Consider the following 17508-nt stretch of genomic DNA (forward strand, 5'->3'; position numbering starts at 1 on the left):
CAGTGGATTGCCTTAATCGTCACGCATTAGCACACTGATGAATAAATTCCTGTTTAAATAACCTCTTATTTTCATGGTGAGGGAGTCTGTAAAAAGGTCTTTAGGTATAATGCGAAACATATAGATAAATTCTTGTATAAAGTATTTATTTCACAAAATTACATAGTTTATATGTGTATATATAAATGTATATATATATATATATATATATATATATATATATATATATATATGTAATGTATGTATGTATGTATGTATATATATGTGTGTAAATATAATATATATACATATATAATTTTTCTCCAAAGAAAGTGACTCAATTTCAACATAAGGCAACTTCAGGCGACTCCGAATCTGTTGCAGTCAAACCCTTGTTAGGGAACTTAGTTCCAGTAGGAAGTTTAATAAGTTCTCTTGATCCTTAAAGTATCTCTAATTCCTCGAGCGAATCAACTCCAGTGATGATTGCGGATAGTTTGTTTAGGATTGTCTCCTGGTCGCCGTCTTCCGGGAATAGCGATAAGTCGAATTCCCCGATATTTTTTCGGAGGTCCTCCTTGAAGCAGGCGTCGGTCCTGGTCTCCTTCTCACACTGCATCCCCATGAGGAGACGCTGGAGGTTGAGGGGGAGCGGAGACCGAAGGTTGTGCAGAGGGAGACAGTACTGAAAGTAAAAACAAAAAAATGTTAAAATGCTTCTCAATTTCCGGTCTGTGTGTAAGTTTATACACGCATGCTCTGGTCCCATACTGGGAGGTAAAGGAAGTTAGGGGGGAGGGATTGAGCGAACGATTAACTTCGCCTGATTTAAAAATACCAAACATTACTAAATCTTCCAACCACCTCACATGGTTCACTGTAGGCATTACTTAACGGTCTTTGCAGCGTCCCTTCGACCCCCACCTGCAACCTCTGTCAATCTTTTCACTGTACCTCCACTCCTATTCTCTTTCTTCCATCTGGCTTTCCACCCTCTCAAACAATTGTTTCATAGTGCAACTGTGAGGTATTCCTCCCGTTACACCTTTCAGACCTACTTATTGTTAATTTTCCTGTCAGCGCTGAATGACCTTACAGGTCCCAGCGCTTGGCCTTTGACCTAAGTTTTATATGTTTGTTTAAAACTTCCAGCAAAACTTAGCTTTCTGCGCAAGCAGCAATAATTCATAATGAGGGACGGAAAGCAGCAGTGCAGTGAGCAAGTAAGTTTACATAAGTTACTAAAAGCAAAAATCTTTTAAGAATAATGACAGACGCAAGGCACCCAGCTTACCGTCAAATCTCTGCAGTAGTATATTCCTTCGACGAGGTCTTTCTTGAATTCTGGTCCAATTGGTAGGTTGTTGTAGTTGCCGATGGCCCCGTTGACATTCAGGTTGAGATATTCGTCAATCTGGAAGAATTAAACTTAGTGATTTTGGCCCCAGATTTTATCAGCTGTCTTTTGGCTTAAAGCTTACAGCTTCTACTTTTAGTTGATTTTTTTATTAGAGTCACATTATTGATTATTTGAGGGATTCTGCATATATATATGTGTGTGTGTCTCTGTGTCTGTGTGTAATGTATATATAGACACATATATATATATATATATATATATATATATATATATATATATATATATATATATATATATATATATATGTTTTATTATATATTTTTGTCATTTAATACATGTTGCGCGTATTATAACGGTTATACATTTTGTTTAAATACATATTACATTCTCTTGTGTTGACGAATACCTATATTCATGAGAGGTAAATTTTAAACGATATTACGAGAACTCAATTAAGACCCTTCATAGTATGTCATAGTACAGTATTGTTTCATGTGAAGTTAATTCTAAAATATCTAGAATGCGGAATATATTGTTTCAGTACAAGAAGGTGACACTTTTATAAATCCCGAGGGTATATAAAGTATTAGTAAATTATGAAGATTTTAGCCGAAATGAGCTGTTTTACATAAGAAACGAAGAAAATGTGATATTCTCAGACACTATCGACGTGATTACTCCATTTCCCCCGGGAAACTTGAGGAGAACGAGAGGCAAATAAGCGTAGGAAGAAGTAATAAAGACTTACAAATCCAAGCTTATGGAGTGTGCAGGTGTAGTTGCTGAGCGACGCTGTAATCTTATTGACGGAATCCAGGAGGTAATATTTATCGAAGAAAGGAATGTTCGTTGGAGTCTGTGGCTGCAGAGCTTGGCGTCTCTGTAAAAGAATGTAATTAGTTTCTCTCTCTCTCTCTCTCTCTCTCTCTCTCTCTCTCTCTTAAAGCTACCCTTTGATTCTGTATTTCTTGCTTTATCCAAGTCACCTTGAATTCTCTCTCTCTCTCTCTCTCTCTCTCTCTCTCTCTCTCTCTCTCTCTCTCTCTCTCTCTCTCTAAAAATTAACCCTTGATTCTATACTTTTACTTTACCTTATAAACCATGAATTAATTCTCTCTCTCTCTCTCTCTCTCTCTCTCTCTCTCTCTCTCTCTCTCTCTCTCTCTCTCTCTCTCTCTCTCTCTCTTTTAAAGCTACCCCTTTGATTCTGTATTTCTTGCCTTATCCAAGTCACCATGAGTTCTCTCTCTCTCTCTCTCTCTCTCTCTCTCTCTCTCTCTCTCTCTCTCTCTCTCTCTCTCTCTCTCTCTCAAATGTAACCCTTTGATTGTATATTTCTTACTTTACCCTGTTCGCCATGAATGCAATCAGAGCTTAGCATTTATTTAAAACAGTGAAGGACTTTTTACCTTCCTGTAGTGGAGCTGTTGGTAAGAATGAGGCAGCTGGTGATGTCCTTGAGTGGCTGGATGATACGTGGGGAAAGGAACGTACTGAGATTGTCCCCCAAAATGAAGGGGATGTCCCTAAAAGGAAAGAGAAAAAATATTATAAAATCAGTCCCTGCTAATCGTCGCCGGTGTAATGTCACTAATCAGTTATACTAATCAGTGATGTTACTGACTGATTTACTTGTATCATGCTTTAAGAACACCTTTCTGTTTTCACTTACCAAATGCGAATAGACAGAGAAATTACTAACTGATTTACTTCTATCATGCTTAGAGAACACCTTTCTATTTTCGCTTACCAAATGGGAATAGATAGAGAGATTACTGATTTACTTATCGTTCTTCTTTTGAGAACACCTTTCTATTTTCACTTACCAAATGCGAATAGATAGAGAAATTACTAACTGATTTACTTGTATCTTGCTTTGAGAACACCTTTCTATTTTCACCTACCAAATGCGAATAGATTGAGAGATTACTGATTTACTTGCATCATGCTTTAAGAACACCTTTCTATTTTCGCTTACCAGATGCGAATAGCTAGAGAAGTCCAGTCTGTGCAGATTTGACACCGGAAGTTGTTGACATTCCCTTTGGGCAATGCCCACCTTAGCCAGGTAGCTGTTGTACACCTGTTCGCCGAAACAGCTTGCCATGGTCTGCGTGAGAAGGAGAATGTAAGAAATATTATGGTGCAGTCAGCTTATTTGGAATATTTCTCAGTGTATCCTTATAGATAGTATTCTTTTAGCGGTTACAAATGATTATGAAAATAATCTGACCTGAGATGATTTTGAAGTCTTGATTTTAAAGTATTCCGTCGTCTGGTGTGATTTAGACATGCAGGACGAGGCTTTGTAACGTTTTAGGTATACACCCTGGCATGTAACTTTAGTTAATGCTAAAACTATATAAAATCCGAGAAGCGTTATGTGAAGGCTATATAGATGTTCATTTTGAATATGGGGAGTTTAGAATAAAATCTACTTAAAACTACGAACTGTTACTTTGTACAACTCAGTGATAAGACTCAAGTTAACATGTAATGCTGATAAATGAAAAATATATTCTTTATTCCGACATTGTAAAACTCAATCATAGAGGCAGTTGGATAAGTGACCTCATTCTCGAAACAAGAGTTAACATTTGTATAGTGGAAAATTTGTAACACCTTCTAGTGGACAATATATATATACAAAAAATTGAAATGATTGGTAGAAACCATCCAACCCAACATACCAAAAGCCCCAGTTTTTGAAAACGAAGATACCTAGTAGTCACTAAATTAGCCAAAGATTTGTGTCGATATGTATTCACTTGGACTTGATTAGTTCTCTCTTTCTCCTTTCTGCATTTTATCTCGCCAGGCAATAAGGACACCAACTCATATCTTGTGCCCCAGTTCGTTTAGTTTGTTATGATGTTAAATATTTATGGTGCAGCTAAAAACACATACACACACACTACAGTATATATATATATAATATATATATATATATATATAATATATATAAAATATATATTTATGTATAATATATATATATATATATAGTATATATATATATATATATATATATATATATATTTACATTTTATATATATAATATATATGTATATATATATACATATATATATATATATATATATATATATAAATATATATATATATATATATATATATATATATATATATATATATATATATAAATAATTGCGTGTGTGTGTGAATAGGCCCTTATGATGCAGGCACCTAACTTATAACAGGCGGAATACTCTTTAGTAGATAAAAATCGAAGAGGAGAAATTGGGAGTCAGCTAAATAATTTTAATACGACATGAATACTTACCTTAGCAAAACTGTACCTCTCGAAGAAGGCATCTTGGGCTGCGCAGGCCGCCACGGCGGATAGCAGAAGCACGAGAGAGCGCATTGTCACTGTAACGGAATAAATTCGTTTCAAATTATTGCTACTTCATACAGTGGGATGTTTAGTTTCACCTTGCCTTTTTTTTAAATCATTAAATTCTGTGTAATATCCTACAAGGAGATTATATTCATTTGTCATCATTTTATATCCTATTTACTCTGAAGAATGAATTGCAGTATATGACAGTCGACGAAAGAGATACTGAAGCGCGCTTCTCAGTACGGAATAATATCACACCAGATTTTCCTTCTTGGATCCCTGCTGGTCTCTGCTCCCAGATATGGATAATAATGATACAGAATCGTGGTTTTTCATCGTCTTTATATATAACTACGCCCAATTATGATGGCCGTTGTCCCCACCCATACAACAAAGACGACGTTCAAGGGCGGTTTTAATTGTTCTAATATGGTTATTGTTACTTACTTTTTAAAGTGATTAATACTGTTGGGTGTGGTGGGCCGGAGTTCCATTCCCGCGGCCGGCTGATGAAGAGTTAGAGGAATTTATTTCTGGTGATAGAAATTCATTTCTCGCTATAATGTGGTTCGGATTCCACAGTAAGCTGTAGGTCCCGTTGCTAAGTAACCAATTGGTTCTTAGCCACGTAAAATAAGTCTAATCCTTCTGGCCAGCCCTAGGAGAGCTGTTAATCAGCTCAGTGGTCTGGTAAAACTAAGGTATACTTAACTTAAAGCGTTTATGGGGTTTATAGAAGATTATTTAGTATTAATTCGCCACTTCCGTATCAAAACCCAAAAGGCAAACGTTCGACTCTTTGCCTGAGCAATTGCACTTATCAGAAAAATAAGTATATTACTTAGTTTAACCAGACCACTGAGCTGATTAACAGCTCTACTAGGGCTGGCCCGAAGGATCAGATTTATTTTACGTGGCTAAAAACCAATTGGTTACCTAGCAACGGGACCTACAGCTTATTGTGGAACCCGAACCACATTATGACGAGAAATGAATTTCTATAACCAGAAATAAATTCCTCTAATTCTTCATTGGCCGGTCGGAGAGTCGAACGCTGGGCCAACAGCGTGCTACCCGAAAGCTCTACCCACCCCTTCAGTGAAGAACTTGCACTTATCAGAGCATCCCCTCATATAGGAGAGATCGTCAGTTAGATAAATGTAGGGATAAGCGGAAACGCGAGTTCACAGGAGTAAACGCAGTTACACCATAAACAAGTAAAAAATGCGCCGAAGTTTCTTCAGCGCAGTCGAATTTTCTGTACAGCCTAAATCAAGGCCACCGTAAATAGATCTATCTTTTGGTGGTCTCGGTATAATGCTGCATGAGCCGCGGCCCATGAATCTTTAACCACGGCCCGGTGGTGGCATGTCCTATATCGTTGCCAGATGAACGATTATGGCTAACTTTAACCTTAAATAAAAACTATTGAGGCTAGAGGACTGCAATTTGGTATGTTTGATGATTGGAGGATGGATGATCAACATACCAATTTGCAGCCCTCTAGCCTCAGTAGTTTCTAAAATATGAGGGCGGACAGAAAAAGTGCGGACGGACAGACAAAGCCGTCTCAGTAGTTTTCTTTTACAGAAAACTAAAAAGGGCAAATCCGAAATTGATGGAGTTACACATGGTGAAACGAGAAACTGAAGCGAAGATTGAAGCATTTTTCCCTCTCCAGATCCCATAATATAATCATTTATCGTCTGGTGCGAGACCCATCTGTGGTGCAATTTTCGCACAAATGTTCTCAAAGTATTTTGCACTGTCCTTTAAAAATGACGAGCAAAGAAGCGTAACCGGAACCTAAAAAAGAACTGATGGCAGATACACTATATATATATATATATATATATATATATATATATATATATATATATATATATATATATATATATATATATATATATATATATATATATATATATATATATATATATATTATATATATATGTATGTATATATATATAATGTTGTGTTATGTTGTCTTTGGATATTTTCCATCGAGAGATGTATTTCAGTGCATAACTTGTAGTTTTTATGCAAGTATGCGATTCCGAATAATCGTTAATCCCTTGCACATGAAATCATGTCGCTCGTGTTCAGATACTTAGAAATCCCAGTGACAGAATTACTGGTTGATATAAACAGCACGATTCACGTCTAGTTCATTACCTGTATTACAATGAAATTAGTAAATGCGCTGAATTCATGCACTGGCGAAGGTATAACTGGCTATACACGAGAACGCTGAATGGTTTGTTTGCAGGTAATCCTGTTGTACATCCAAAAGCGTACTAAGAGTAATGGATGGGAGCCGTCGTTAATTGCATTACCATATTCGCGCCATCCAGCCAGCGCAGTTTGTTCGTGTTGGTCTGAAATTAGTCCCGACATTTATGACATGTACACACACACATAATATAATATATATATATATATATATATATATATATATATGTAGAATCTACTGGTCACTTTTACCAGACACATATGTAATTCTAATAGCCAGGTCGGCAACGTGACCTCCTTGTGAATATGGTAACGCGGGTTCGATTCTCGCGACCGCTATTCACAGGCTCTTCAATTTCTTCCGTCTGGATATTTTTCGGCTTCAGTTACAAGCATATCCAAAAAGCAGAAGAATTCGAGAAGTTAGAGGGCATTGTGGCTGTTAGAATTACATATATATATATATATATATATATATATATATATATATATATATATATATATATATATATATATATATATATATATATATATAATTTATTTTATTACATACATACGTGTAAATATATATGTATATAGGTTATACATACATACATACATACATATATATATATATATATATATATATATATATATATATATATATATATATATATATAATTTAAATGTATACATATATGTGTGTGCATGTATGCATGTTATGTATGTGTATGTATGTATCAAGTAGGAATAATTTTAGGAAAAATTTGCCTCACGTTCGTTTGTTGAATGTTTATTCAGTATTTGTTTTGAATGAATTTTTAAAGCCGAGTGTGTCAGGTGGAAATAGTTAGTACATGCGACATTCAGATGCCAAGTGGAACTGGAATTAATTCATTCTATTCTTTTTCGCCTTTTTGGGGGGAGCGGGGTTCGGACGCTGCCAGTTTTACGTACAGAACAGAATAGAGCCAGCAGCCAAGTTGTCTGAGTTAGGGGGTGAATGAATTTAAATGGTAATTTAAGACCTTGTCATTTAAACTTTTCAGTCCTGCATAATGGACCAGCTTCTGTGAAGACTTAAAGAGATTTATTTATCGTTATCACAAACTCTTTCATGGGTTCATATCCATTCTTCAGCGAGGACACGAGTATTAAGATTGAACCCCGGCCGCGTGTGGTAAAGATAAATGAGTGAATGTTTAGTTTACGAAGAAGTAGTACTCTTCATTATATTTACAGGTTAGGTCACTGACATCTCTACCTGTACCTTTGTTGTATTTTAGCTGAATTCTTTGGCTTTCTGTAAGCAAGCGACAGCAGACCAGCAACGTAAGATGTGAAGATGTAAATTGTAAAAAAAGTACATCCTCTGGAAATTTGGCCAAAAAAAAAAAAAAAACTAGCTCATTCAGAGGAAACAGCAATTGTTGAAAATATTAAGACATAACTTCCGTATTTGGTAGGTGTTTTGAGTAAATGTTTGAAGATCCGTTTGGTTGGGAGTGTAAATAGATTTGGCCGTATTGTACCTTTTACAATTGAAAATTAAATAAATATTTTCAGTTTTTTGTGAAGTAAAGTATATTCGTCTATAAGGAAAGAGATATTTGCAAAAATAATCCGGGGGGATTTGGATGAGACTGTCATTTAATCTTACTCTATAGGCAGATTATTCGCCATTATTTCTGTTTATTGGAATGACTTTCTTCATTCATTTTTAGCTTTATTTCTTCAGAGGAATTTTCTGTCTCGTCTTTGTAAACTTATTCAGTTTACCATTTTATTCCATTTATTAATTACTGTACTACCCTTGCTTTTTCTGAACTGTGTAGATAATTGCATTGCCTTCTTTTTAACAAGATGGCATTACTTTGCAAAAGTCAGAGGATATTCTATTTCACAGCAGTAATGCAAGACTTGGAAAATACAGATTTGATTTTAAAATACATTCCCACTAGAGTATATAAGGTGCGTCTGTAGAACCGAAGTACAATTAGCGCAGTTGATAATAGGAGTGGAGACACTAGTAGTTAAAAGAGGAGGGTTAAAAAAGATTGAGATTACGGTCACTTTTGTGGAACATTAGTGCCTTGCAAATTTTCTTTCTTACGGCTACGTCTCTCATGAATGTGAACGCTTTACTTGCGTGGTTTCACTCATTATTGCTTAGGCTATGATTGTTTTCATTTATAATGAATTTGTAAAGGTAGGTACCAGTTCCCTTGCTTCACTTAATATTTTTTTTTGGATCGCGCCAGATGGCTAAATTTTGTTTTAAATATCATTGACGATTGCTTTTATTTCTTGCAACCCGCTTTTATCCGGATTGTGATAAAAGAAGGCAATGTCCTCGTTTTTAAAGGTAGCATGAGTTGAATATAATAATGACGTCTGGTAATTAGCAGAGAACATTAGATTTTATCGCCACCAGCATAATAATTAATAAGCAGTTGCATCATTACATAAGGTTATTGACCTTCCGATGTGGAGTGCAATTACCCGTCCATAATCATTACGCCACCAGATCGAACAACTTCGTACATCATGGCTCAGACTATTACGTTTAATTACTTGGTCATATTGTTCATATACGCGGCGTTTGAGGTTAATTCACTATTGACAGTTAATTGGAGTGATGTCGATTTTCCGTGTATCTGACGTGATGACATTCGCATTTGCTTGGTAAAACCACGATGGTTGTAAAGCGGATTTACAGCGTTCAATTCCCACTAAATCCATCTCGTTGAGTAAATTATAGGATTCCCTTTGATTGCCTTGTATAGGCCTTGCATTTTTTGTTTTTGTTGTAAGATTGGAAGGTATCTTTTGTAAGTGTAATAAGTTTGCATTACCTTACCTGCGGTCCACTGTATAATTCCGAATCTCCCAAGAGAACACATTCTAACAGCCTGTGTGGAGGAAGTTGCCCGTAACCACGTGAAGAAATGCTGTTAGCAGGATAGCGATAAAAACTGTTTGTAACAGCGACGGTCAACGTGGAACACCCGTTTAGACTTTCCGCCATCCATCCCATCCTCTCCAAAGGTATACAAAATGAAGGAACGTTAAGTCTGAGTTTTGTGACAGTACGTAACATCCCATGAATGTGGCTTAAAGGTTCGAACCTCACTAATTACTGTCAGTTTTGACGTCATGGACACACTAGTAGTAGTAATAGTATGGACATTGCACCGAAATGCCTCAGACATTTATCTGATCATTTTTAGATACTCTTTTCTGTGATATTGTGCACCAACATAAATAGTGAATTATAAAGAGTTCTAAGCTGGTTGTCGATAGGGAGAAAGACGGCGACAGTGTTTCAGTTCCTTTATTTTTGTGTGGGGGGGGGTAGTCTATCAGGCCAATATCAGGGTTTATGATCCTGAAACTGACTGAGGGAAAAATAATATCGTCCTCCTAACGTAATATTGATACCTGTTTCAATGACCATACCTCTAAATTAATGTATATCGAGTTTCATCCGAGATTTTAATAAAAAGGAAATAGACATATTTTGATGATTTGGCGAGGAATTTCAGGTATCCGGTAAACTCTCTCTCTCTCTCTCTCTCTCTCTCTCTCTCTCTCTCTCTCTCTCTCTCTCTCTCTCTCTCTCTCGTTCTTCATTAGAGGGGTGGGTAGAGCTCTCGGCTAGCACGCTGTTGGCCAAGCGTTCGACTCTCCGAAGAATTAGAGGAATTTATTTCTGGTGACAGAAATTCATTTCTCGTCATAATGTGGTTCGGATTCCGATTCCACAGTGAGCTGTAGGTCCCGTTGCTAGGTAACCAGTTGGTTCTTAGCCACATAAAATAAATCTAATCCTCCGGCCAGCCCTAGGAGAGCTGTTAATCAGCTCAGTGGTCTGGTTAAACTAAGATATACTTAGCTTAATATCTCTCTCTCTCTCTCTCTCTCTCTCTCTCTCTCTCTCTCCGGGAAGAAAGATGTTATATGAGGTTCAATTTTTAACTCACGTGAAGTAATTCATAATTGGTTATTCAGTATGGTTTGCTTATGAAGTATTGAAAATCTCTCTCTCTCTCTCTCTCTCTCTCTCTCTCTCTCTCTCTCTCTCTCTCTCTCTCTCTCTCTCTCAGAGCATTAATATATAAGGAGGTATCACTCGATAATGCCGTAAAATTCCTGGCTTTGTCGCCTACACGCTGCAACCCATCGGCTTTCTTTGTGGGGTCTCTCGCATTAAGGGTTACAAGAAAAACATTATTTTTCCCACTCTTTCACTTGATGACGTAAGTTTGTGACGTCTTAAACATATAATGTCATCCAATCCCCGAAGGCACTAAGGTTTCACGCTCAGAATATGACTGTCATATTATTTGCAGTTTTGGATCATCGAAGCCTTCATGCTTATGGTTCTCTTATATTAATGGTTATAGCAAAGGTTACTTTAAGCCTCTCTGTCACCCTCCATAAAACGTCACCCCCTGACGTCATAATATTATGATTATGAACCCCTAAACTGTTTTACCCCGGTCTTTTTACACACGGCCGACTATTACCTTTATAATAGGTCATGAAACCTTCTATGGCGTGTTTTCTCGTGCAAAGCTACAAAATTATTCGTTTTTTCCGATGTTTCGCTATGTCAGTATTCGTTTTTTTTCCGGTGTTTCGCTATGTCAAAGTGTCACATCCCAATCATATTATTATTAGAACCTAAAACTTACTTTTATAATCTGCCACACGTATAGTCTTTTTTTTTTTTGGCAATGTGAGCTTTTTTTTGGATGTGAGGCCTTTCATACCTTTACGACATAAGGCACCTCACATCAAAGGGTAAAAGTAATCTTCTCCCTCCTCCATCTGTCTCTCACATATATATATATATATATATATATATATATATATATATATATATATATATATATATATATATATATATATATATATATATATATATATATACATATACAGTATAGATTTATATAAACTGGTTTTGATTTTTTAAAAATTACTATAACTTGCTTGAAACTATAAACCTGCATATTGTGTGCATGTGTATACATGTTTATGTATATATATGTATGTTTATATATATACTATATATAAATGTGTGTGTGTATTACGCATGAATGTAGTGTATATATGTGTTTAATATTTTCGCGTATGTGCATATGTTTATGTCGTTTTATTGAGTGTGTGTGTGTGTGTGTGTGTGTGTGTGTGTGTTTGTGAGTTTGGCGTGCACGTCTATGTGTTCTCGTGTGCGTATCGATACGGAAGTTGCAGTTGACAGAATGGCATGTTAAAGCCGACTTCGGGGGATTCCCAAGAAGCCTGTGTGACACAGAGCAGCAATTACTTTCCTCCGAATGTGGCTCGTGATGACGACCCCTCCTTACTCTCTCTCTCTCTCTCTCTCTCTCTCTCTTGCTTAATATTTGATATAAGGACAGTGGTCAGGGTCGTTCCGAACCGCATTAATTTTTTTTATCTGGTAAGATCTTTTTTGTCTATTTCTTTTTATAATTACAAGTAATTTCCTATTCACTGTGGATGGTTTCATACAGAAAAATTACCAATAGTTCCTTAAAATATATGTTGTCTTGTGTTTGAAACTTCATGTAGTTTTTTTTTTTTTTTTTTTTGGAAGGTAGCAAGTTGAATTAGAGTCATTTTAACTTTTGCCTTTCTTTACCGAAGAGTTTGTTTAGCGGAGGGCAGATAAACACAAGAAAATTGCTGGATGAGTGATGAAACTTTTTTATTTTTTGAGAAATTTTCAGCTTGCAAAACGATCCCTTGGTAAGTATTCTACCTTGAAATAATTCTCCAGTCCCTCTTTTCCATCCAAGAGCTGAGATGCTACGTGTATATTTAAGTAGGGATCTTGTATAAAAAAAGGTTCAGTGCCTCATAGACAGTTCATATCTATCTGTCGCGTACCCTTTTCCCTCCTGTTCTTTTGCTTTCCTTCCCTTCCTTTTGTTCTTCTTGATGGAGACGTAGCTGAGATTCTCAGTAAATCCAACATTATTTTTTGGTGTTTGTGTTACTCAGAACTTGTTTTGCAGAACTTACATAACGTAGATTAGTAAATCTCATTTTCAAAGCTGGGCGCTTGTATTTTAGATTGAAATTTATTACTTCACTCACATTACTAAAGTTGTATGCTGGCTTCATGCATTTCTGGCTGCTGTATTTTTGTCATTTTCGGGCGTTTCATCATTTGTTACCAACTTTGAGTGGACAAAATCAAATGCACTTACTTTGATCGGTAACCCTATAAGTTTTCGCGATCATCTTTTTTTTCGAGGCAAGAGGGTTCCTTGTCTTTAATGGAAGTACTAGTTTGTCCAAGTGAGCGTGTGAAAGCGGACGCGGCTGCAAGTACAATGGTAGGTTCAGGCCATCTCAGGTCGCACACGGTCATTGGCCTAACCGTTAGGATTTTGTGTTTTGAGACGATTCAACAGCCGAAATGAAAGCGTGGGTTCGTATGTTAGGAAAAATACAAATACTTTGGAATTTGGTATTTTGTCCATTATTCCAGTCACCTTGAGGAGCGTGCTCAGTGTTCCTAATCTCTTATATATACATCCCCCCAAAAACAGTTCGAGGTAACTTATCACATTATTTTGTCTAAGTCAGTGATTTTTAAAAATTATATCATATAGCTACTTTCATTCCCCCTAATTTCTATTGTGTATGTGGCATCCCATCTTTGAAATTTACTTATAGTAGCCAGATTGGAGCCATTTTTTGAAGCGAAAAAGAGGTCACTAGAGGAAATTTAACCTGGGAAATGTCAGTGAGTTCTCAATGAAAGCGGAGCATTTGTTAAAGGTAGTTCGAACCGAGAATTTATATGGTTGCTTTTGCTTCGACAAAAATAGCGTCCTTTGAGTCTGTCTGTTGCCTACGGAAGGCCATACATAGCAACATGTGAAAGACAGAACCGTGTCGTTGAGACGTCAGATGATCTGAAGATTGTCTTAGTGATGTGATGTGAAAAAGTAGCACTCCTGGTGGCAAAAAATGGAAGCCGGTCTGAATCAACTCTTGAGAACGAAAAAGCTCTGAGAATGATAGACATGAAGAATGTCTTCCTGTCCTGAGATTCAATGAGAGTGGCACCCTGGGGCTGAATAAGGAGTCAAGTTTTACAAAACTTGCTTCCGTAATAATTAAGCCCTCAGGGAACCACTTATATCAGATCTGATGCAAACCAGATTTTCCTTCGGCATGATTGTTAGGATACATACGACAACTTTTTGGAAGGGAAAATGGATCCTCTAGGTGAAATTTGACAGATGCATGACCAGACCCCCCTTAGATATGACAAAAATGGTGACCCGATTGGTTCAATAAGGAATTCATAATCATGTCTTAGTTAGGAAGTCTTTGAATCGAGACTTTAATTCTTGAAAGTAGATTGGGTATTTAAGACCTGGATACATTAATTAAGTCGTGCAAACTCGTGGTATTTAGACTTAAAACTGATCAAAGCAAAAATTTATGAAAAGTTAGTTGTGTCAGGCAGATGTTTCTAGTTTTCTGTAAAAGAAAACTATTGTGCCGGCTTTTTCTGTCCGTCCGCACTTTATTCTGTCCACACTTTTTTCTGTCCGCACTTTTTCTGTCTGCCCTCTTATCTTAAAAACTAGCAAGGCTACAGGGCTGCAAATTGGTATGTTGATCATCCACCCTCCACTCATCAAACATACCAAATTGCAGTCCTCTAACCTTAGTAGTGTTTATTTTATTTAAAGTTAAAGTTAGCCATAATCGTGCTTCTGGCAACGATATGGTATAGGCTACCGGGCCGTGGTTAAATTTTCATGGGCCGCGGCTCATACAGCATTATACCGAGACCACCGAAAGTAGATGTATTTTGGGTGGCCTTGATTATACGCTGTAGCGGCCGTACAGAAAACTAGATTGTGCCGAAGAAACTTCGGGTCATTTTTCACTTGTTTACAAGTGTCATTAAAGCTACCGTGGTGATAAATATATTCATTACATCACCAAACACTTTCAGCTTAATTATGTAACCCAGTTGTACTCAGGTTTTGAAGTTAATGGTTCACTCTGCAACAATTCAGTTTTGAAAAGCTTCGGTATAAAGCTGACACTTCTTTACTATTCCTCTGTTGCATTTCACACTTAGATTCCGGCACTTAAAACAATAGTTTGAGGTCCAGGTTGGTTGCCGTTGCTTACCAAAGGCGCAAGTGACTACTTCTTTTATTTTAAATCTTGGTCTCTGCCGTAGCCTTGTATCACCTTGTTTTGTTTTTTCATTTTGATTAATAAATATAGCCATATAATGCTGTGGAAACTTGCCGGTTCAGAAAGAGTGTATGCTCTTTAAGAATGAGAATGAGGATAATAGTATGGAAAAACTACATTTACGTTCGGTTTAATATGTTTGAACTTAATCAAACGCCAATGACTGCATTGCAGCACCTACCATTTATACTAGTATTCTATGTAGAACTTACTATTTCCAAAATGAATAAGGTGAAAATACAGTTTTATAAGAAAATTTAGGCAATATCTGACTAAATAAGTGTACAAGAGCTCGTAATTAAACTGGCAAAAAGTCTTCCGTCTTCGTTTTATACTTTTAATTACTGTAGTTTCCAGAGTTCCAGGCAAAACGCAAAGTCTCAGCACTGGAGAGAAATTCATTTCCGCGATGTATTTTCAACTGCATCTGCCAAGGCGCCAAGTCGTTTTTGAATATCGAGCGTTTAAAAACACGATGAAATATGCTGCGAGCTTGCCAGGAAAGAATTCCCACCCAGCGCCTCGAGCTCAAAGAATCTCGAGTTCGTTGAGAGAATCGATTCCGGTGATAATTGCCGACAGCTTGTTCAGACGCTCTTCGGAGTCGTCGCCGTCGGGGAACAAGGAGAGATCGAACTCGTCGATGTTCCTCCTGAGGTCCTCCTTGAAGCAGGCGTTGGTCCTTGTCTCCTTCTCGCACTCCATGGCCATCAAAAGACGCTGCAGGTGGATGGGGAGGGGAGACCTGGGGTTTTGCTGGGGGAGGCAGTACTGGGAAGAGGGGGGAAAAAGAGAAAATGAGGAGAAATATCGAGGAGTTATTTTAAGGTGGGACATTGAAAGAGGTGGTACTTCTAGGACTCACCCAAGCAGCAAATTTGATCGGAACTATGAAAAAGCTAAAATTTAGACACGTGTAACAGCTGTACACTTCGTTAAATGTGTAAAGCATTGCAAGCATGTGAAGTGTTGATGTGGACTTGTATATATGTTAATTTGTAGGGGTTCTGTTTTTTTTTCAAATATAAAACATTTCAACTTACTGACAAGTCTCTGCAGTAGTATAATCCATCTACGAGATCTTTTCTGAATTGTTCCCCAATGGTGAGATTCTTGTAATTATTAACGATGTTATTGAGGTCCAAGTTCAGATATTCATCGACCTAGAAAAAAATATTTGATATTTAAAATTCACTAGCATTTTACATCTAACAGGGGGGTAGACGAAACCGCCGTCTTATGAAAATCCTCCATTTAAGATTGATTCACTAAAGGGATTCATTAACTGGCTTCAATAAAATCAGAGCTCACATACACTAAAGGCAATTGTTGAATCAAGAAGTGGATAGAGAAAAATCTATAGCTTTCTTAAGTACATACATTGCAAATTAAAGACAATGGGCTCTTTGATATTATTAAAACGGCTATCTTCTAGAAGCTACTTCATCAGCTAAGTGAGAAGTTGATGATAATTTTAGCTAGATGTGAAAATATCAAACCCAGGCCAATAGGAAGCATCCTAAAATTATGAATAATTATTTTGAGACGACAATCGACGCCCTGTCTATACTGGCTCATTATTCTGAATTCGTGTTCAAGACTGACTTTTAAGGCATTTCCTTGTTGCAAAAACCACACTCCACCCTTTTGCCATGATTCTCTTATTTCCCCATTAGAAATTAATAAGCTTACTGAAAGTATTTGTTAAGAAATAAATGTCGTCTGCCGGCCCCTACGGTCTCTTCTTTTTGAACATTTAAACTAATTAGATGATAAAGAAAACATTACTATAAATACTAAAAAAAAAAAAGTAAATTCATATATAGTTTTAATGTGAAAGACGAATGGTACATACGGCAGCAGCTTTTAGTGTGTTTGTTAATAATCAGAGTAAAAAAAATCTGTCATCTGAAAGGAATTCTTAGTAAAGTATGCTTATCAAACTGTGAAGACAATCACTTTTAGTTCAAAAGTTATAACCAAAATTTACGGACTTTGGAACCATAACTTTAGCTTTGACAAAGTCTTGGTTTGGACGAATTGCATTGACAAGACAATTGTGACTAACGAACAGATCTTAATGCCCCTCTATGATGATGATAGTCTACCTTTGTGGTAAGTTCAGTTGAAATCATGAAAACCGTGTAGGAGTTACGATGGCGAAGTAAGCAACACAGACACACTGACGGAGGGAAAACTATACTTCACATTATATCTGCTTTAAAGTGATAAAAGCTACTTAATCCATTGTAAAGATATTATTCTCAGACTTTACTTGTTATATGAAATTAAATTAAAACCAGTCCTGTGTAATGAGTTACTCACGTATCCAAGTTTG

At 36.6% G+C, this 17508-nt stretch overlaps 1 protein-coding gene across 1 annotated transcript; it reads right to left on the reverse strand.

Annotated features, from left to right (window-relative positions):
- Positions 1-321: 321 nt before the first annotated feature.
- On the reverse strand, positions 322-4985 carry LOC136835131 (uncharacterized). The gene is made up of 7 exons (XM_067098332.1): positions 4956-4985; positions 4638-4726; positions 3318-3449; positions 2749-2865; positions 2088-2219; positions 1274-1393; positions 322-664 (listed from the first exon to the last, which is right to left on the reverse strand). The coding sequence occupies exons 2-7, from the start codon at positions 4719-4721 to the stop codon at positions 422-424; spliced, it is 828 nt and encodes a 275-aa protein (XP_066954433.1). The 5' UTR covers positions 4722-4726; positions 4956-4985; the 3' UTR covers positions 322-421.
- Between the last annotated feature and the right edge of the window lie 12523 nt (positions 4986-17508).

The sequence above is a fragment of the Macrobrachium rosenbergii genome, chromosome 55 (genome assembly GCF_040412425.1).
Source record: "Macrobrachium rosenbergii isolate ZJJX-2024 chromosome 55, ASM4041242v1, whole genome shotgun sequence".
In the NCBI taxonomy this organism is placed as follows: Eukaryota; Metazoa; Arthropoda; class Malacostraca; order Decapoda; family Palaemonidae; genus Macrobrachium; species Macrobrachium rosenbergii.

What these genes read in the sequence shown, in the direction of transcription:
- LOC136835131 (XM_067098332.1), bottom strand. Translation starts at nt 4,721, where the DNA reads ATGCGCTCTCTCGTGCTTCTGCTATCCGCCGTGGCGGCCTGCGCAGCC. An exon ending in TCTCTAGCTATTCGCATCTG is followed by an intron (nt 2,866 to 3,317) that starts GTAAGCGAAAAT and finishes CTTTCCTTTTAG; the next exon opens with GGACATCCCCTTCATTTTGG. An exon ending in ACTACTGCAGAGATTTGACG is followed by an intron (nt 665 to 1,273) that starts GTAAGCTGGGTG and finishes TTTTACTTTCAG; the next exon opens with TACTGTCTCCCTCTGCACAA.